We start from the raw sequence: 23,073 nt of genomic DNA, 5'->3' as shown, positions 1-23,073 counted from the left end.
CAAAAGATGGTTCTCCTGGTTCTAAACTGCAGCTATCTAAAGCATTTCTGTCCAAAGGGCCTTCTCCCAAAGCCTCTAGGCCCTTTCTAGTCTAACTCCTCTACGTTTTAGTTAATGTAACCAGGAATCCCCCATAAGAAATGTGGAGTGAAGCCAGGTGTGATGGCTCATACGTGTAATCCCAACACTCTGAAGCAGGTGGATCACTTGAGCCCAGGAGTTCGAGACCAGCCTGGGCAACATAGTGAGACTCTGTCTCTATAAAAATTTGTCTGGGTGCAGTGGCATGCACTTGTAGTCCCAGCCAGAGGTTGAGATGGGAGGATTGCTGGAGCCCAGGAATTTGAGGCTGCAGTGAGCCATGATCACACCACTGCACTCCAGCCTGGGTGACAGAGTGAGATCCTGTCACTAAAAAAAAACAAAAACAAATGTGGAGTAGTGCGAGGAGGATGGTGGAGAAAAGCTATGGAGCACCTACCGTGCATGAATTGCCTCAGTCCTCAGGTGCTGTGAGGTTACAGAGATGCTCTCTTCTCTCAGGATGTGTTTTAAACACTTACTATGCGAAGGTGACATGGTGATGTGGCTTCATAGTCATACATCCCTTCCATTGAATCCCTGCTGTGTGTGAGGTTGGGCATTCTTTTACTGACTTTCATTTCACTTTCTGTAATTGGATGGCCACAGTAACTCTACCAAAGGGTATCTGGCAGGATTAGATGGGGAGCACCGGCAAATACCTGGTACTCTACCTTACACATAGGAGATAGTGATGATTGGAAGTTATAACTGCTGTGAAGTACTGCATCCAGAATTTGATGGGATACAGAGTAGAGTCCAGTAGGTGGATCTGGGGTACCTTGAGGAGTTTGGGGAGAATGTGAGTAAAAATTTCCAGCTGGTGGCAACTGTGAAGACATCATAAAGCAAGTGTTGTTGGCTCTGGGCATTGAAAAGTAGGGTGAATTGAGTTTTGTGGTGATGGGATTAGAAGGCTTGGATAGAAAAATTGAAAGGGGATATCCAGGATAAACGAAGAGAGAGAGAAAATATTAAAGGTGCAAGATGTTTATGGAAATCTAAGAGTAAGCTGTACTCAGAACATACATGAAAGTAAAATGAAATGGAAAAGATACACTGGGACTAGGTAGTGGGCAATCTTGCCTGCTAGACTAAGGGCTTTGGATGTTTTTCTATAGACAGGACCTCAATAATTTATTGTTGCCATTGCTGTTTTAGCTTCCAGATCAAACATGATAACACGATCCTATAGTACTATGAGGTGTAATATAATACTACAGATGTACAGAGAAAGGAGAGTGATTTATTGAAAACAGAAAAGTCAGTAAAGACTTCAGGAAGAAGGCTACTCCTGACTTCATGGAGTCAGGAGCCTTGACTACCACCTTTTTTTGCCTCTCCAGATGTTGAACAATCCAGAGAAGATCGCTGAGCAGATAAGCAAGGATCTGGCCTGGCTCACGTCCCATATGATGGCTCTGTGGACCCAGTTCCTGGACACGGTCACTCTGCACTCCCAAGTGACCACTTATCTCACCCAGGAACACCACACCCTGAGGGTGAGTGGCCAACTGCTGTGCATTCTCTGATCACATGCATTTGATTTCTTTGGAGGAACCTTTATGAGAATTAGATCAAGCATTGGGATTGGCCTCTAGGTCTTCCTGCTTTCCTGTCTGTACCGTGATCATGCAGGGTGGCGTTGTGAACTTTCTTAGCCTCTCAGGCCTTTGCTGTGTCATTCATAGAGTACTTGCCTTGGCAATCTCAGAGGATTTCAGAGCCTATCACAAGAAATATTAAAAGTATTTTGGAAAAAGTGCTTTTCTTTTTTTTTTTTTTTTTCTTTGAGATGGAGTCTCGCACTCCACCCAGACTGGAGTGCAGTGGTGTGATCTCAGCTCACTGCAATCTCCACCTCCCTGGTTCAAGCAATTCCCCTACCCCAGCCTCCCGAGTAGCTGGGATTATGAGTTCACGCCACCACACCCGGCTAATTTTTTTGTATTTTTAGTAGAGATGGGGTTTCACCATGTTGACTAGACTGGTCTCGAACTCCTGACCTCAGGCAATCTGCCCGCCTCAGCCTCCCAAAGTGCTGGGATTACAGGCATGAGCCACCGCGCCCAGCTGAAAAAGTGCTTTTTATTGTAAGACATTGCTCTCTGTGTGTTTCTCTGCCACCAGCTTAGATGCATATGGGTAGGTGCTGATGCATAACTAAATATGTTGGTATTTAGACCAACATCTCATTAGAACAAGATGACAAAACATAATGAAGATCAGAGTCCACAAAATGTTCAAAGAGCATACATGACTGGGTTTGGGAATTCTGTTTCATCTGCATTTATTTATGGACCCTGTTCACAGAGGTCTTATATTCTAGTAGGATAAATAAGACCTCAAGTTAAAAATAATAGCAAAAGCAATGCAAGAACAGATTCATAGACTGCATTCACGTGTGTTCATAAACCAAGTGTGGGCTAAGAGCTCTGAAGGAGAGAGATCAGTTTGGAGGAATGTGAAGACTGTTGATTCAGGACCTTCAGATCAGGGGCATGCTTCTCCTCCTATTAGGAAATATCATTCATCTTTTTGAGCCTCGATTAAAAAAAAAGAAAGTGCAGATAATACCTACCTAAAGAATTGAACTGTTTACATTGTTTTATTCTGCAGGTCCGAAGGTTTTCTGAGGCCTTCTTTTACATGGAGCACCAAAAACTTGCAGTCCTGACATTTCAGGAGAATCTGTAAGTATCCATTGCATGCCCACTTCATCCCTAAAATCAGCCACCTAAGACATGCTGTGCAAAGTTACTCTTCACTTTCTCACTGGATGTGAAGAAGACAAGTCTGCCCACCTCTGCACTTTCTGTCTGCATTTCCTCTGCAGGCAAAAGAATCAGACAGATTTCAGAGTGGGGAGCTGGCAGGTGTCAGAGAAGGTCACCAGCCAAAATTTTCTTTCATTGAGTATCATGGTTTTGTAGGCAGAATCAAGGCACCCTAGGTCCCTGAAGACATCTGTGCTGAGTCCTCTGCAAAATGAATTAGAAGCAGGTGGTGTGGCCTCAAACTATGTCAGAAAAAACATAGAATTTGCCTGAGACTCCGTGGTAGCTATGAAATGCATTTAGCATAAGAATTAAGTCTGAACTAGATAATTAGGAGGGCTGATGATCGCTAAGTTTGCCTTCTTCCAGAAAAAAATTGAAAAGTACTCCAGGAAGTGAGAGGGTTGATGGAGGATGAGGTCACTGTCTCATAGATTCCCAGGTGAGTGGGAGCAGAGAATCCTCCAATATGTTTTGTCCTCTGGTCCACAATCCAAGGGTTTCTTTTTGCTTCCAAATGGTATGTTCACCTCAAACATTAAATGTGGATGGAAAGATGCTTGAGATGCCACAGCAAAAATAGAAGGAGAAACACATGAGACCCATCCATCACTCAAGACGGATGTGGCGACTTTTTCACTTTTCTCATTAGAATCCTATTTTCTCCCCACAATTCATTCCGTTTGGAAAGTACAATGACATTCACGGCTTGTCTCATGGATTCTGCAAGTAAAGGGGTGGCACCAAGGAAAGCACAGCTGCGTGTTGAAATGACAAGTCTAGGAATTTCTACGGTCGTTCACTCACTCATTAATTCTTTTATCCCAGTGGCCAGCTAGAACTGGGAGAATATATTTTCTAGAATTAAAATCAGAGAAGAGCTAATCTGACAAATACAAACATAACTGGGAGGGTCACTGAGAAAAATATTGCACATCAAGGTCCCTGCAGGAAATCTTCTTTCCAGAGTTACTGCAACAATAGGTAAACCTTAGATTGTGGAGCCATGGTTGCATTCTCAAGCAGTGTGAGCACGCACAGAGGAGGCAGACTCAAAGACAACTGCTGTCCTGGAAGAGCTTTGGAACACTGACCCCCTGTACAAACTGTAGATGACCCAGCACTCATATTACATGGGTTCAAGACCCTGTTCCTGCATTTATTAGCAGTTGGTCCTTGAGAGAGTTATGTTTCTGTCCGTCTCGTTTTTTTCTCACCTCCATCCAGTCTCAGCTTCCTTATCCACACGGTGGGTAAGACAGCAATTGTGAGGACATAATGGGCGTGTACATGAACATGGAACACATGGAGCTAGCCACAGACTCTGCTCAGAAAATGTTAGACGGTGACTGATGAAGTAAGTGAATGTGTATTGTCCACACAGGAGTGGATATACAGCAATAATACAGTAAAGGTGCTGTATACATGGGTCACTCATCCTAGTGAGGAAACAGGCAAGACATAAATTATATAATTTCAAGTTTTGACAAGTGGAAGAAAAAAGCAAGATAAGAACACAGAAAATTAAGAGAAATGGGGTATGACTAGTAATCTCATAAATGTTTAACCACCAGCTTTCAGAAGAGAAAAAAAACAGACAAAGGACAAACTGCCTTTTGTAGTGTTTGCTGATTTCTTCTGTGCAAATGTTTTCACAATGGCCAGTTTCAAGCTACCATTGTACTATCACCGAATATGGAATTGGGAAGAGATGTGCACAGTTAGCTCTTGCAAACCAGTGTGAATGGGCTCCAAGGCAACACTGAGTAGAAGAGAAAGTCTGTTTTAGCCAAAGTGATAAGAAAAAGTCTTTTTGAAGATGTGACATTTGAACAGTGTCTGGGGTTACAGCAAGCCATGCCATGACATACGAGAATATTGTTTAGGTAGACAGAATAGTTGTCATAAAGATTCTGATATGGAAACACAATGTGTTTAAAGATCAGCAAGAAGGCAAGTGTAGCTAGAATAGAATGAGAAAGTAGGAGAGGGGCGGGAGGGAGGGCCAGAGGGCAGTAGGGACCAGTCCATGTGGGGCCTTGTCAGCCAGGAAAAGACTTTGGATTGTGTACTATGATAATTATGGTTAATGCTTTTGTTTTTCTTTTACCAGCAAATGACTATGGGCCTTGGCATTTCAAATCTTATATACATGATTTGAAATCTTAATTCTGTAATTTGTAATGCTTGTGACATCAAACTAGTTACTGAATCTCTTATATCTGATTTTTTTAGGTGTAAAGGGAAGAGTCCTTCATTCAATAACTAATATATTTAGTGTTGACTGTGTTAGTTAGGTCTTCACTATGTTGAGTGCTGGATATTCAACAGTGAATAAAACAGACAAATCCACTATCTCATTGAGCTTATATTTTGGTGATGGAAGGCCTACAAGTACATAGATATGATATGCTAAGTGGTAATGAGTGCTATAGGGAAACATGCATCGCTGTGAGAGGAACAGAGAGTCCTAGTTCATGAATTGTCACAGAAGGTCTGTTGGAGAAGGTGACGGTTGAGGGAGATCTGAATCAGATGGGAGATGGAGCTCTCCAGATCCCTAGGAGATTGTAATGTTTATCCTCTGAGTGACTTTAGAGATTAGAGAATGTTGTAAGCATTCAGTAAATAGTAGACATTAACAAAAAACATAAATCATAGACTAAGATAAGCGGCATACTACTCAGGAGAAAGTAAACTTTTTGCCAGGTCATCAAGAATAAGAAGAGCTGTAAAACAGAGGGAGAATTTTATTTCAGACTGAGAAGATTGCTAGAGAAAAGGTACAAAGTGCTGTGAAGAGAAGTGAGGCTTACTGTGAGATAGTGAAGAGTGGCTATGCAGGGCTGGCACCTGTGCATGAACATGGTTCTGCACACCTGGAGGTCAGAGCTGGAGAAAGGTAGTCACCCCGGGGAGGTCATGCTGCTTACACAAGGCAGCAGCACACTCCCAAATCAGGATGGACATGAGGCAATGTAGATGGTGGCACAGGTGAAACTCAGCTGTCAAGACCCATCTTGTTCAAGCTCAGATTAAATTGTGTTTCTCCAACGATGGGTCACAATCGTTTAGTGGACAGTGAAATCAACTTAGTGTGTTTGGAACAGTGCTTCTTAAATGAAATAGGATAGGATAGGAGGGAGTAGGAAAGGACAGGGCAAGGCAAAATAGATGGTATGAGGAAGGAGTGTTTGCTGAAACTTTTCCTTCAGTGTGTGTGTTTCTGGGAGTATGTGATTGCACTGGGTTGCCATGGAAATGAAGACCATCTTTTGCCACGGGTCACAATTTTTAAAAAGTGTTAACAAATGATCTAGAATTGACCAGTAGCAAGGGTGTGTTTTACTGTTCCTCTTCTCTGTTTTACCAATGTCTAGCTAGTGCTTTTCACACAGCAAAGAGGTATTGGGTGAAAGTTTGCTGAGGAATGAACGTGGAAGTGGTGATGGAATAGAAGGTCTATACCGATGTATTCATTTTCATAACAATAGTAATGAGACATCACTCTGACTTTTGCATTTCCTGTGTTGATAATTGTAAGTTTTAACTTTTCAAAAGGAATTCATTCTAAGAGATGCTATGTCCATAGGGTTGACCACAATAGGCATTTTACCTGGTGCCAATGAATAGGCATTTATTCATGGTGCTTAGTCTATTGAAACTACTCTGATCAGAAACTGAGTGCTTTACATGCTTTGGCTCGTTTAATGTTCACATGAACTCTATGAGGTAGGTACTATTATCCTCCCCACTTTAAAGAACAAAAAACTGGGGAAACCTGGGCTCAGAGAGGTTAAGTAACTTACCTTAGACCACACAGCCAGCAAGTGACACAAGCATGGATCTGTTGGAGCCCAGAGGCCACACTCGTAACCTCCTTGCTTTGGCTTCTCTGTGCACTGTTGAGCCATCATCCTAAAGAATACGTGAGGAGAAATAAAGTGAAATGCAGATTTCTGAACCTCTAAAACAGAAGTGTCTTTATGCTTTCGCTGTGTATTCCTGGAGTCAGGATTACAGTCTGACAGCATAAGTCCGGACTCAGGTAAACCTGATATTGAAACAAAAAGGAGATGAACCAGGTCCTGTATGTTTCAGGAGACTCTTTCCCTATGTGCCACACAGGATAGCCCAAATAAAATCCAAGGATTCTGCCGGAATGCTCAGAATGGGAGTGTCTCTGCCTACTGTGCAAACAACTGGTTTCCAAGCAAAGCCCGCTCCCCCAGAGTGTCATTTAGATAGATGAGGAGGTGACCATGTGCTGAACAGGGGCCATGCATGGAGCATGCACACTCACACACAGGTGTGCAAGGCCGACCTATGCAGGCTGCATTCCAGGCTTCTCTTTCCCTACTTGTGTGGTTTCTGCCATGGGTGGGGTGGGGAAGGAATGGGCAGGGAGGGGAACGGGAGGTGACAGTTTGAAAAGGCAAAGGCAGAGTTCAGATTCCTGCTGGAATCCTCTTGATGATAAGGAATGAGGATTTCTTATTTACTTAATGCTACCCTTAGTTGCTAACGTATTTATTTACTCAACTCCCTTTCTCCTTCCCTTCCTCCCTCCCTCTGCATAATTATTCGTCATCCATTATATCCAGGAACTGATCTGGGGGCTTTCCATACAATGAATTAAAAAGCTAACAAGGTAGACAAGGTCTCTGCCCTCACTGGACAGAGAAGACAATAAATAAATTTGCAAATAAGCAAGAAAATTTAAGATGGGGCTAAAGAACTGGGTAATAGAAAGTTCCTGATTTGACCGAGTAGGACCAGCGGCTCCCTAAAGTAGGGTGTTAAAGGAGAACAGTTCAGAGAAGGTGTCATTTACACTAAGGTCTGAAGGTGGGAAGCAGCCCAGGAGGACAGTGCATTACCGGTGGTGGTAACAGCCAGGGCCAAGGCCCTGAGGCCAGACACAGCCTGAATGCTGCACCAAAGATCTAGGAGAATGTCAGTGAGGCTGGAGGGCAGTGTGTGAAGAGGAAGGTGGAGGAGTTACAGTGATGGCAGGGGTGGGGTCATTCAGAGCCTTGGAGTGTCAGAAATCAAGATTCACTTCCAGTTGTGCTAATAATAAACTTAACTCCAACTCCAACTCCACATTCTCCCTGCAGTTTGCTTAATTCAGAGAGAAAGTTGTTTTTCCCTTTAAATATTGTTCAAATATTGTTGCCTTTTAATTGGCCTTTCTTAGCTTATCCCTCTTTATTCTCCATAGAACACCATAAAACACATACACATAAACATGCATGTGTGCATGCAGCAATAACATTCCCATATATGCACCGTGCATACACCCAGCTACACTCATATGCACACACATGCACACCTCTGCCTGTATAAACACAGATGTGTCCATGTAAACACATGTGCACATGCATACACTCAGGAAAACATACATGCACACATGCCACACCTGTAACCACACACCTGCATGCGCCACACATGTAAAGAAACCCACTCTCTCACAGACTCCCTGCCTGGTCAGAATAATCATTCTAAAACACAGATGAGGCTGCGGCCCTTCTTGGCCTATTGGTCTTCACTGCTTCCTCATTGCCCACATAGAGTCCAGACTCAAAAAATGTGCTCAGGACCTTCCTGCTGCAGCCTCAGCCGTCTGAACCACTCTTGCAGAGCTCCCTAGTTCCCTGAATATGCCATGTTGATTGATTTTATTGATTTCACAAGTATGTTTTAGTCAAATACTGTTCGCTGTATGGGAGGCATTGTCTAAGGCACTTGGGATATACATCATTGAGCAAAACAGCATGTGTTGGAAAACAGGTGCTAAACAATAAGCATTATGAATCAATCAGTTATGCAGCATGATGGAAGGTGATAGGCATTGTAAAAACAGAGCAGGGTAAGTGGACATCACCACTGCCTTTGGTTGGGCTGAGTGGGGTGGATTGTGGTGTTTCCTAACTGTGATCTTTGCCGTGGAGGAGAGAGCATCCCTGCCTGGAACACTTCTCCCCCCACTCGCTTCAGTCGATTAGCACCTGGTAATTTCTGTTACTGGGATCTGTTTTCGTCAGTGTTCTCTGGAGAGACAGAACCCATAGGATATACATGGAGAGAGAGAGATGAGAAGAAATATATTAGGACAATTGGCTCACTTTATTATGGAGACCAAGAAGTCCCATGATGGGCCTTCTGCAAGCTGGAGGACCAAGGGAGCTGGCAGCGTGACTCAGGCCAGGTTGGAATTCCTCAGAACCAAGGAAGCTGATGGTGGCCAAAGGCCTGGGAGCACATGGAGTGCAGAGGGTGTCGTTGAGAGTCCCAGAGTCCAAGAGCTGGAGAACCTGGAGTTCGTACATCTAAGAGCAGGGGAAGAGCATTCCAGACCCAAGAGAGAGTGAGAGATGAATTTGCCTTTCCTCTGCTTTTTGTTTCATCCAGGACCCAACTAATTGGATGGTACCACCCACATTAAGGGTAGATCTTCCCCACTCAATCCCACAATTTGCATGCCAGTGTCCTCTGGAGACACCTTCACAGACACCCCTGGGGCAGCCCAGTCATTCTAATCCACACGAAACCACCTACATTTCCCTTTCAGCAGAAGCACTGAGAATAATCCATGCAATGTTTAAGAATGTATAGTGCTTTACTAGCCATATAAGGATCACATAATCCAATCATGGTGACATCCAAAATCAACCATCACAAATCCACCCCTTGTCAACTTGGCACCCATTTGCATTTCTTAAACTATATTTAATCTTCAAATAAAGATAGTGGACTGGGCGCGGTGGCTCACGCCTGTAATCCCAGTAGTTTGGGAGGCCTAGGTGGGCGGATCACCTGAGGTCGGGAGTTCAAGACCAGCCTGACCAACACGGAAAATCCCTGTCCCTACTAAAAATACAAAATTAGCCAGGTGTGATGGCACCTGCCTGTAATCCCAGCTACTTGGGAGCCTGAGGCAGGAGAATCGCATGAACCTGGGAGGTGGAGGTGGCGGTGAGCCGAGATCGCGCCGTTGCACTCCAGCCTGGGCAACAAGAGCGAAACTCTGTCTCAAAAAAAAAAAAAAAAAAAGATAGTAACAGTGTCTTACTTACATCTTGCATGACACAACTATCCTGCAACTTCCTCCTGACAGCCACACTGCACTGGCTGTACATCAAGTTTAAGGATGGCAAGGAAGCTTCTCCCATGAGGCCTGCCTAGCAAAACCTTGCAGTTGCGTGTGGTTGGGTCTGAGAGTCACGCACAGGATTTTGGCCTAGAGCCAGACTCCTCAGATTCCTGCAATCAGAGATAGGCGCTGATTCCTATGTACCCTTTAGCATTTTCAGTCAGTTTTTCAACACTTGCTAGGCATTGTTTTAGGTACTTGGTCACATTGACAAAAGCCCTGTGCTCAAGAAGCTGCATAAATCAGGCTGCTATAAGGACACATGCACACGTATGTTTATTGCGGCATTATTCACAATAGCAAAGACTTGGAACCAACCCAAATGTCCAACGATGATAGACTGGATTAAAAAAATGTGGCACATATACACCATGGAATACTATGCATCCATAAAAAAGGATGAGTTCATGTCCTTTGTAGGGACATGGATGAAATTGGAAATCATTCTCAGTAAACTATCGCAAGAACAAAAAAACCAAACACCGCATATTCTCACTCATAGGTGGGAATTGAACAATGAGAACACATGGACATGGGAAGGGAAACATCACACTCTGGGGACTGTTGTGGGGTGGGGGGAGGGGGGAGGGATAGCATTGGGAGATATACCTAATACTAGATGACGAGTTAGTGGGTGCAGCGCACCAGCATGGCACATGTATACATATGTAACTAACCTGCACATTGCGCACATGTACCCTAAAACCTGAAGTATAATAATAATAATAATAAAAAAAAAAGCTGCATTACCCTAGATCACAGCCTGCATAACATAACTTAGACCTGACTCTCCCACACCTGTCCTGCTATATTGCTTAATCACTTGTTTTTTTCATGAATGTTGGCTTGTTCGACCTAAAGTCAAGTTGCAATCCTCTAGGTATACTTCCTAGCCCGTGTACGTCATCCTAAGTTCACAGGTGTTCAGCATATTTTCTAATAAAACCAAAACTGGTCCAGAAGTTCCAGATTCAGAAGGTGGCAAAAGGTACAGAATTGAGTGCAATAAAACTCCATTTAAACACTCAGATAAGAATATTTAAAGAGTTAAATATGCTGAGAAGAATATTTAAAGAGTTAAATATTCCGAGAAGAACATTTAAAGAGTTAAATATTCCGGGAAGAACATTTAAAGAGTTAAATATTCCGGGAAGAACATTTAAAGAGTTAAATATTCCGAGAAGAACATTTGAAGAGTTAAATATTCCGAGAAGAACATTTGAAGAGTTAAATATTCAGAGAACATTTAAAGAGTTAAATATTCACAGAACATTTGAAGAGTTAAATATTCCAAGAATTCAGTTATGAAGTTGTAACAGCCTTCAGGGCTTTGAGGAAGAGAAAATAACCCTTCCCTTCTATTGTGGTGGGTTAAGATCCAATTGAAAAATGAGAAGGAAACAAAATATACATATTTAGTATGTATATTAAATAGATATGTATATGAAATCATAGTTAATATGTAAATTCAATATGTATATTATATGAAATATACATACATAAATATTATATATTTCTATACGTTTATCTTCATTGCATCTGTTACTGAGAATGCTGAGTTTGAGAAGTTGCTTTGAGTCTGTGCAGAGTTTCACAGCTACAAAGCTCTTCTACAGACAGCTGGCCTACAAGACTGGAGAAGGGGGGCTTCCAGAGGCCGAGCTGCTCCAACAAGAGTGATAGACAGACACACATAAACTAGCTCTGCAAGCTCAAGTCTTCCCAAAACTCATAGCCATAAGGCTCCTTCTTCCCTTGAGGGAAAAGTGATTGAGTTGGCATGGAAAAAAATGATGAAATGTTCATGCTTTTCCTTTATAGAGTAAAATAAACTCTTCCCCTACTGAGAAACTTGATGAGAAGGGAATACACACTTTCTACCACCCCAGCCTTCGAATTAGGAATGGTGATTATTCCAAACTCTGGAATTGAATTCCTGTTGATGGAAGGATATATATGTCATAAAGAAAGAATATGGGACATTTTTTCTTCATCTTACAGGGGAAACCAAAAAATATGGCTCTTGATCTAGGGAAATTTATACCTTCATCCAGGATGCCACTGTCCGTGTAATAATCAATAAAAAAGGTATTTTAGATAGGTTTTAATTCAAATATGCCAAAATATGACCAGATCCTAAGTGGTCCAAGAAGTCAGAAAAGAGTAAAAGATACAAAGATTTACATTTTTTTCAAAATGCTAATTTAAAATTTCTAAATTTCTAGTCATTTAAAAACTCAGCTTGCTTCCCACTAATGTGGTATTTATTATATTCCAATAAAATGGTCTATGATAAATACTCTTGTGTTTCTGCTAATCCTACAATCTACGTCCTCTAACTTCAACACCTCAGCCAGTTCCAAAACAAAGCAGACTATGGCTCTGGGGGCTAAGTATGTGGGTGGAAGAGAAAAGGATGATGGGCAGACAATTGCCAGAGTCAGCTGAGAACCAAGTATTTTCCCGGGATTAGGAAGAGGGGGCAACAGTTTGGAAACCTTTGACTCTTCCCTGGACGCTCACCCTGCCATGTGCTCCCCAGGATACAGACGCACAGCCAGCTGTCCCTGGATATCCGGAACTCGGAGTACCTCACCAGCATGCCCCCGCTGCCTGCAGAGTGCCTGGACATCGACGGCGATTGGAACACCCTGCCAGTGATCTTTGAGGACAGATACGTGGACTGCCCTGCAACAGGTTTGTCTGTTTTGTTTTGGAAAGACTCAGGAATAAGGCTTTCCAGTGGAATTCCTACAATGGCACAGTTTGTTTATGTCCCAGCAAAAGTGAGACCAAATTAATGAAGGATTATGTCAGTTCATAGAGAGGAAACAAAGTAATGGTTTGAAATGACTTTGTTTCCATGAAATAGACAAACCGATCTAACAAAATAACCATGAAAGACTTCCTCCCTGACTCCTTCTGGAGTGGAATTATATGTAGTGCTTCAGCCTTTTCACCTGCAAAATAGGAACCACAGCCTGCCCACCCCCACACCAGAGTGACATGAAAGTCAGATGAAGATTGTTTCTTATCTCAAATGTGCCATTCAAATAAATATGATTTCCAGGTGAACTTTAAAGGCATTGGGCCAAAGGCTGGGCGCGGTGGCTCGTGCCTGTAATCCTAGCACTTTGGCAGGCTGAAGCAGGCAGATCAACTGAGGTCAGGAGTTCAAGACCAGCCTGGCCAAAATGGCGAAACCCCATCTCTACTAAAAATACAAAAATTAGCTGGGCGTGGTGGCGGACACCTGTAATCCCAGCTACTTGGGAGGCTGAGGCAGGAGGATCGCTTGAACCCAAGAGGCAGAGTTTGCAGTGAGCCGAGATCGTGTGCATTCCAGCCTGGGCAACAAAGCAAGACTCCATCCCCCCAAAATAAAAAATAATAATAATAAAAATAAAGGCATTGGCCATTTGGGCCACTGTCTGTTTGGAGTTGGCGCATTATCCACCTGTCTGCTTGGGTGTTTTTTCTCCAGGTATTTTGATTTTCCCCCCCGCCCCACGGTCTACAGCTGTGCTCATTAGGTGAATTGGTGTGTATACATCATCCTGGTCAGAGTGAGTGTGGGTATGTGTGAGTGTGCCCTGAGATGGGATGGTGTCTTGTCCAGGGCTGAGTCCTACAATGGGATGGTATCTTGTCCTGGCTGATTTGTTTTCCTGAAGCACCAGGAAAGGGTAAAGTATGGAAGCACTCAGCGAGCTACCATATTTCTGATTGATTGTGAAGTACAGGTTGGCAGGATGTGCTCCTTACAATTTCACTTTGCAGACATTTACTCTTTGATCTAACCCACCACCACTACAACTGCCGTCGCTCATCGAGTCACCAAATACTGGGCAAATCATTATTTGTTTTTATTAATTGCTCTTAAATGTATGTATATCTCAGATTTACTTCAGGGTTTAATATTAGAAGTGTTTTAAGTCTTTAAGTTTAATGATGTTTTGGGGATCAGAAATATGCCATAGGAACTTATTGCTTGTTTATATCAATTAGCCTATGGTAAAACTTGTTCTGTTATACATCCTTTTAATTGTGTTATAGGTCAATGTTTCCCACAACCTACTGATGATGTTAAATGAGGACTTACTGTATATGGATTAATAGATGGATGATTCATTTCAGGGAGAAAAGATCACATGTTTGTGTGTATTGTTTGTGTATATGTATCCAGAGTGCAACCTGTTTTGCTGCTTTCACACATGCTTTCACACGCAGTTTGTTAATGGACTGACAGGTCAACTGGGGAGTGGGCGAGAGGTCAAGGTTCATTTCTTGTCCTGCCCCACGGCCCTGCTCCTGGAAACCCAACAAGCTAAATTGTCCTGTGCTCCCTTTGAGGATCAGAAAAACTTCAGGCCCTATGCTGGAGGTTTTGGGTGTTTTATCTGTTTAATCCTATAAACAACCTCACAAACTCAATGCCACAGAGAGAATCTGAGGCACTAAGTATAAGAATGTATTAAAGATCACAAGGCTTATTAAAGCCGACGTTCAACGCCAACTCTCTCTGATTCCAAAGTCCGTGCTCTGCCTCGCTGTCTGTGCAAGGAGTTTTAAATCATCATATTTAGGTGCCCATCATTTAAAGGATGCTTTAAAATGGCTGAAGTTCAAAGATTCTGCTACCTGAGACTTAAAGGATATTTTAAAAATCCAAATGACTTCCAAGGGCAGTGCAACCTTGCAAATATACAGTTATTTGGTTCTCAGTTATACCCTGACATCTAGTGTCAGTACAGTGTATGGCAGTTTTAAAGTGTACAGGCCAGAGAGCCTCCAAACCAACTGGTCAAAACAAGTTTGAAATATGACACTGAGACGTTTTCTTCTGTGGGGTGTGTGTGTGCATGTATGTATGTGTGTTTGCATATGTATGTATGTGTATGTATGCATACGTAGGTATGCATATATATTAATATGTAAGTGCATCTTCATTAGAGTTATATGATTTAACTACAGAGAATCTGAACTGTTGGAGAAGAAATTTAAATTAATCGCCCACTAGCAGATCCTCTAGTATTATCATTATTAGGTTTTGTTGCAGATTGTCTTCCAGTCTTTTTTTCTGCACATATTAACATACATTCTTGTGAATATGAATCTCAGTCCCTCAACTCACAGGTGAAGTTACAACATATATCTCTATTTTTTTAATAAATTAATTCCCTTGGCCGGTCACAGTGGCTCACACCTGTAATCTCAGCGCTTTGGGAGGCTGAGGCGGGTGGATCACCTGAGGTGGGGAGTTCGAGACCAGCCTGACTAACATGAAGAAACCCCATCTCTACTAAAAATACAAAATTAGCCGGGTGTGGTGGCACATGCCTGTAATCCCAGCTACTCGGGAGGCTGAGGCAGGAGAATCGCTTGAATCTGGGAGGCAGAGGTTGTGGTGAGCTGAGATCGCGCCATTGCACTCCAGCCTGGGCAACAAGAATGAAACTCCGTCTCAAAAAAAAAAAAATTCAATTAAATAAATAAATAAATTCATTCCCTCTCTGCGCCTCCATCCTGCAACATCAGCTGGAAAATCAACCTCAGTCTTTCTGGGGCTTCTCTGCCCACTCCTTTCTCACCACCTCTCACGTCAGTGCCCTGGAGTCAAACAGCAACAAGACATGGTTGCAGGAGGTCTTTCTAGGATTGTCCGAATGTGCGGTTCCTCTAACCCATTGGTTATCCATATTTATGTTGTGAATCCCAAAAACTTGAGATAGGTCTTAGTTAATTTAGAAAGTTTATTTTGCCGAGGTTGAGGACATGCACCCGTGACACAGCCTCAAGAGGTCCTGACGACATGTACCCAAGGTGGTCAGAACACAGCTTGGTTTTATGTGTTTTAGGGAGACATGAGACATCAATCAAGATACGTAAGATGAACACTGGTTCAGTCTGGAAAGGCGGGACAATTCTAAGTGGGGAGGGGACTTTCAGGTAATAGATAGGTAAGAGACAGATGGTTGTATTCTTTTGAGTTTCTGATGAGTTTCTCCAAAGGAGGTAATCAGATATGCATTTATCTCAGTGAGCAGAGGAGTAGCTTTGAATAGAATGGGAGGCAGGTTTGCCTTAAGCAGTTCCCAGCTTGGCTTTTCCCTTTAGCTTAGTGATTTTGGGGGCCTCAAGATGTTTTCCTTTCACAATGTCATATTTTAGGACCAGCCTCTCTTTGCAGCTTCTGTGTTGAGCTTGAGGCTGGGACTCCGGCACAGCACAGGTGCACTCATCTTCCTGGAAGAACAAAGGCAGTCACTCTCAGAGGCGGGTCTCTCTTCTCCAGGCTTCTCTCCATGGACCTCTGACCTGAGCCTTCTCTATCCCCCAGACTACTTTTACAGAAATATCTGTACCCCTTCTCCAAACTGGAAGCTTTTCTTGAACTCCTTGATCTCTCACAAAGCATTTTGATGATTCTTTAACCCCAGATCAAAAGCATGAGTGATAAAGAACTATTTTCTCCTACCTCAAGAACCCAGTGACCTTAATACTTATGCCTTGCCATGACGTTATCAGATACAATTATATTCCATTCTTCTAGTGTAAGGAAAAAGGGGAAATAAAAGATTTCCATTTCTATGTTAAAATAATAGCATTTTCTGGGCATGGTGGCTCACACCTGTAGTCCAAGCTTCTCGAGAGGCTGAGGTGGGAGGTTTCCTTGAGCCCAGGAGTTTGAGGCTACAGTGAGCTATGACTGTGCCTCCTGTCACTGAACTCCAGCCTGGGTGACAGGTGAGACCCTGTCTCTAAAAAGAAAAAACAACTAACAAAAGCCATAATAGCATTTGTTCATGGTCTGTGACAGTACCATGGTGTATTAGTATGTTCTCATGCTGTTGATAAAGACATACCCAAGACTGGGTAACTTATAAAGAAAAAGAGCTTTAATGGACTTACAGTTCCATGTGGCTAGGGAGGCATCACACTGCGGAAGGTGAAAGGCACGTCTTACATGGCAGCAGGCAAAGAGAGAATGAGAGCCAAGTGAAAGGGTTTTCCCTTTATAAAACCGTCAGATCTTGTGAGATGTATTCACTAGCACGAGAACAGCTGGGGGAAACTGCCCCCATGATTCAATTAAGTCCCACCAGGTCCCTCCCACCACATATGGGAATTAAGGGAGCTACAATTCAAGATAAGGTTTGGGTAGGGACACGGCCAAACCATATCATATGGCCTAAACATGTGCCATGCACCAGGCACTCTGCAAAATCTGTCTTTGTCTCTGCTCCCCCAACACCCACACCATGCCTCTCTATCTCAAGACAATTGGGAGGTTCGCCTAAAGCCTGAAGAGTTGGCCAGATTGTCAGATTGTCTGGTTTTGAGTCTTTCCCCCTAACAATTATTAACCGTGTGAAATTGGGCAAAAAGGGTTGTAATTTCTCCTCCATGGGATTGCTGTGACTAGTGGATTGATCAGTCCGTAAAACACTTAAAAGAGCAACTGGCATAAAGGCATTCTGAATGCATGTTAACTAACACTATTCATTAGTATTTGACTCTAAATCCATTCTCTTTCAATTAGATCCTTTGCTACTTTCATTTTTCTATAGTTACAATAGTGAAACTAATTATTTGCTATTTTGGCAACTGACTTACTTTCTGCACTTTCTGTTTCCTGTCTTAACTGTCTGCGATGAATCGGTTAAATTTTTTTTTTAATTCCAAGAATCTATGACCTGTGGTATAAAGACCAGATGACTCATTTATACAAGGCATTCAAGTTCATCTGTGGCGTGGGTTCTCTCTCTCTGTCTGACTTCATACACCCAATACCTCACTCTTGTTCCATCCACGTGGGAATGAACCGAAGCTGGAGCATAGTGTGCCCAGCCTTCTGGGCCTTTGCCCATGCTGCTCCCTGTGCTTAGCATGGCTCATTCCCTCCTTTTCTGAAGAAGCTCATTTCATATTCCCCAGCAGTCCCATTCTTTTTTTATTTTTTAAAGACTTTTTAAAAGAGATTTCAAGTTCCCAGTAAAGGAAAATAAAGAGGAAGGTACAGAGATTTCCTACATACCTCCTGTGCCCTCAGATGCATAGCCTTCTTCATTATCAACATCTCCTACCTGAGTGGTGCCTTTGTTACAGCAGATAAACCTCTACTGACACGTCATTATCACCCAAAGTTCCTAGTTTTCACGAGGGTTCCTTCTTTATGTTGCACATTCTATGGGTTTGGACAGACGTATAATGAGTGACGTGCATCCACTCTTATATTATCATACACAGTTCCATTGCTCGAAAAATCCTCTGTGCTTAGCCTATTTATCCTGCCTTCTCCCCAGTGCCTGGCAACCACTGGTGTTTTTACTGTCTTCATAGTTTTGCCATAGTCCACATTATTTTGGCAGAAGAGATAGCTGTATCTGTATATGTTTCCCAATATTTTGCAAATCCCTTAAAGGCAGAGCCTGGTTCACTGTTATAACTAGTACTCACTTTCCCTCCTCCTAAGCCACTGCCTAGGATAGGGATTTTTCACATAGAATATGTCAAAGTACTGTTTGTGGGACTTTTATTAAAGCAAATTTTTTCAAACCAATGCAAACAATAATGAGCATATTATTATTTGTTTTGTTGGAATTCTGTACTATTCTCAATTCATCACCTATGTACTAGCCATGATGCTAGCCTTGGGGCTATAGAAATTCACAAAACACCAACTCTTCTCTCTAGACTTGAAAACAGATGCACAAACAGATCATAGTATGGCAATGGGATATATCAGACTGCATGTAAGTAGAAGGGAGGCTCGGAATTTATTAGAGAAGGTCTAACTTGCGGTACGTCATGGGAAGGGTATTGTAGAGATAGGAAAGTTTGTTCACAGTTGCTTAAGATGCAAAGAATGCACCCTGGTAAGGAAGAGATCCGTTATTTCCTTGCTGCAATCATAAACTTCATTCAAAGGCATCATGTCTTAATACTTCCTGCAGTTAGCTATATAATGTCTCAGTGGTTTACTTCATGGTCACATTCAATAGTGATTGCATTGATTTAATTTCTACTAAGACCATGTGGAGGATTTAAACATTTTAAAGAAAATAAAAATCCAGTCCTTTTTTTTGTTTGGTGTATATGTAAATTGAATAATATGTCACACAACTATTTCATGACAGCCATGATACACACAGACATGAGAGGATATAGTTTTTGTCCAGTTACGAATTCTTAGAAGGGAGGGAGGCAGAGAGAAAGAGAAAGAGGGAGAGAGAAGAAAGGAAAGAAGAGATGAGAGATTGAGAAGAGATTGAGAGAGATAATGGCTTACCTAAATAAAAATAGGAAAAGATCATCTTTGGCTCCCTACCATCTGATTATGAAGATCACAGTGGTTCTGGGAGCTTTCCTGTGGTCTGAATGCCACAAAGGAGAGTTTATCTGAATAGAATTCAAGCTTGGCAGTATTTTTCTGAGAAAGTAGAAATGTGTCTTCCCCAGGTGTAACATCATCTTGTATCATAACTCTACTTTGATTTATGACTGTAAAGCATGAAGTTTATTTTGAATCTTCCCATTGTAGATTTGAGGAAAGTGACCTCTAATAAGATAAGAGCTTATCTAAGTTCCATAGTTGTCCAAGGTCTCGTCGCTGGTAAATGGCAATGTCAGAATTGAAAATCAGGCTTTTCTGGCTCTAAAGCTGTCTTTTACTCCATAAGTATTGTGCATAAGATGGAGAAATGCTTTGATATTTACAAATGGGGATTATTACACATACTTAGATGAGTTAAAACTTAAAGGATGACAGGTTTTGACAGCTTTTTGTTTGTGCAGTGCAGTTCTGACACTAACTACCCAGGGGTCGAACTTCACCATCTAAGGGCACAATCCTTGATGAACTTGACCTTTAAATATCAGACACCAGGCTGGGCGTGGGGGCTCATGCCTGTAATCCTAGCACTTTGGGAGGCCGAGGCGGGTGGATTGCCTGAGCTCAGGAGTTTGAGACCAGCCTGGGCAACATGGTGCAACCCCATCTCCACTAAAATACAAAAAATAAAAAAAAAGTAGCTGGGCATGGTGGCATGTGCCTGTAATCCCAGCTACTCAGGAGGCTGAGACAGGAGAAACACTTGAACCTGGGAGGTGGAGGTTGCAGTGAGCCAAGATGGAGACACTGCACTCCAGCCTGGGCCACAGAGCGAGACTCCATCTCAAAAGAAAGAAAGAAAGAATAAATAAATAAATAAAAATAAATAAATAAATAAAAAAAACCAGACACCAGCTCAGGGGTTCCAAGGTCACCCATATACTGAACAACTGGCTATAAATTGTGGGTTTCCATAACTCTTTAGGTTCAATAATTTGTTAGAATGACTTCCGGAACTCAGGAAAGCATCATACATATGATTGCATTTTTATTATAAAAGATACAAGTAACATCCAGTGAAAAAGGAGATCCATAGGATGAGGTCTGAGGGGTCTCAGACATAAACCTTCTGTGCCCTCAGGACTTACCACCCCCCAGGCACACCAGTCTGTGTCATCACCAGAAACACTCGTCTAAGCCTCAGAATTCAGAGTGTTTATCAGGGGTTAACTGTGACCAAAATCAATCTCCAGGCCACTCTTTCCCAGAAATCAGGCTAGTATTACTTGACTGAATGTCTTAACTCTCTAGTCACATAATTGGTCTTTCCGGCATGGCCAACCTCTATCCTGAACAAACTTATTAGCATATAGTGTTTAAGGATTCATCATGAGTCCCTGGTTAGCATAAAATGTCAAGACCCCATAAATACCAAAGAGACTCTTATCATTTGAGAAATTCTAAGAATCCAGAGAGTATCTCTTAGGAATTAGGAATGAAAAAAAGCCAAATTCTTTTTTTTATTATTATAGTTTAAGTTCTAGGGTACATGTGCACAACATGCAGGTTTGTTACATATGTATACATGTGCCATGTTGGTGTGCTGCACCCATTAACTCGTCATTTATATTAGGTATATATCGCCTAATGCTATCCCTCCCCTCTCCCCCCACCCCACGACAGGCTCTGGTGTGTGATGCTCCCCACCCTGTGTCCAAGTGTTCTCATTGTTCAATTCCTACCTATGAGTGAGAACAGGCGGTGTTTGGTTTTCTGTCCTTGCGATAGTTTGCTCAGAATGATGGTTTCCGGCTTCATCCATGTCCCTGCAAAGGACATGAACTCATCCTTTTTTATGGCTGCATAGTATTCCATGGTGTATATGTGCCACATTTTCTTAATCCAGTCTATCATTGATGGACATTTGGGTTGGTTCCAAGTCTTTGCTATTGCGAATAACGCTGCAATAAACATACATGTGCATGTGTCTTCATAGCAGCATGATTTATAATCCTTTGGGTATATATCCAGTAATGGTTTGGCTGGGTCAAATGGTATTTCTAGTTCTAGATCCTTGAGGAATCGCCATACTGTCTTTCACAATGGTTGAGCTAGTTTACAGTCCCACCAACAGTGTAAAAGTGTTTCTATTTCTCCACATCCTCTCCAGCACCTGTTGTTTCCTGACGTTTTAATGATCACCATTCTAACTGGTGTGAGATGGTATCTCATTGTGGTTTTGATTTGCAATTCTCTGATGGCCAGTGATGATGAACATTTTTTCATGTGTCTGTTGGCTGCATAAATGTCTTCTTTTGAGAAGTGTCTGTTCATATCCTTTGCCCACTTTTTGATGGGGTTGTTTTTTTCTTGTAAATTTGTTTGAGTTCATTGTAGATTCTGCATATTAGCCGTTTGTCAGATGAGTAGGTTGCGAAAATTTTCTCCCATTTTGTAGGATGCCTGTTCACTCTGATGGTAGTTTCTTTTGCTGTGCAGAAGCTCTTTAGTTTAATTAGATCCCATTTGTCAATTTTGGCTTTTGTTGCCAAAATTTGGCTTTTGTTGCTTTTGGTGTTTTAGTCATGAAGTCCTTGCCTGTGTCTATGTCCTGAATGGTATTGCCTAGGTTTTCTTCTAGGGTTTTTATGGTTTTAGGTCTAACATTTAAGTCTTTAATCCATCTTGAATTAATTTTTGTATAAGGTGTAAGGAAGGGATCCAGTTTCAGCTTTCTACATATGGCTAGCCAGTTTTCCCAGCACCATTTATTAAATAGGGAATCCTTTCCCCATTTCTTGTTTTTGTCATGTTTGTCAAAGATCAGATGGTTGTAGATGTGTGGTATTATTTCTGAGGGCTCTGTTCTGTTCCATTGGTCTATATCTCTGTTTTGGTACCAGTACCATGCTGTTTTGGTTACTGTAGCCTTGCAGTATAATTTGAAGTCAGGTAGTGTGATGCCTCCAGCTTTGTTCTTTTGGCTTAGGATTGTATTGGCAATGCAGGTTCCTTTTTGGTTCCATATGAACTTGAAGTAGTTTTTTCCAATTCTGTGAAGAAAGTCATTGGTAGCTTGATGGGGATGGCTTTGAATCTATAAATTACCTTGGGCAGTATGGCCATTTTCACAATATTGATTCTTTCTATCCATGAGCAAGGAATGTTCTTCTGTTTGTTTGTGTCCTCTTTTATTTCATTGAGCTGTGGTTTGTAGTTATCCTTGAAGAGATCCTTTATGTCCCTTGTAAGTTGGATTCCTAAGTATTTTATTCTCTTTGAAGCAATTGTGAATGGGAGTTCACTCATGATTTGGCTCTCTGTTTGTCTGTTATTGGTGTGTAGGAATGCTTGTGATTTTTGCACATTGATTTTGTATCCTGAGACTTTGCTGAAGTTGCTTATCAGCTTCAGGAGATTTTGGGCTGAGACGATGGGGTTTTCTAAATATACAATCATGTCATCTGCAAACAGGGACAATTTGACTTCCTCTTTTCCTAATTGAATACCCTTTATTTCTTTCTCCTGCCTGATTGCCTTGGCCAGAACTTCCAACACTATGTTGAATAGGAGTGGTGAGAGAGGGCATCCCTGTCTTGTGCCAGTTTTCAAAGGGAATGCTTCCTGTTTTTGCCCATTCAGTATGATATTGGCTGTGTGTTTGTCATAAATAGCTCTTATTATTTTGAGATACATCCCGTCAATACCTAGTTTATTGAGAGTTT

General features: G+C 42.1%; 1 protein-coding gene across 9 annotated transcripts in view; it reads left to right on the top strand.

Moving 5' to 3' along the window:
• Nucleotides 1-23,073, top strand: part of FAM135B (family with sequence similarity 135 member B) — a 362,884-nt gene that overhangs the window by 314,898 nt on the left and 24,913 nt on the right. For all 9 annotated transcript variants that reach the window (XR_010141340.1, XR_010141341.1, XR_010141342.1 and 6 more), the window contains 3 exons: nt 1,428-1,583; nt 2,701-2,774; nt 12,557-12,711. Coding sequence is in view for 5 of the 9 variants with exons in the window: in XM_024251153.3 (XP_024106921.2) it covers nt 1,428-1,583; nt 2,701-2,774; nt 12,557-12,711 (385 nt within the window). In the remaining 4 variants the exon portion in view is untranslated. The remainder of the gene's footprint in view (nt 1-1,427; nt 1,584-2,700; nt 2,775-12,556; nt 12,712-23,073) is intronic.

The sequence above is a fragment of the Pongo abelii genome, chromosome 7, assembly GCF_028885655.2.
Source record: "Pongo abelii isolate AG06213 chromosome 7, NHGRI_mPonAbe1-v2.0_pri, whole genome shotgun sequence".
Lineage (NCBI taxonomy): Eukaryota > Metazoa > Chordata > Mammalia > Primates > Hominidae > Pongo > Pongo abelii.
This window is presented reverse-complemented; position numbering and strand designations above follow the sequence as displayed.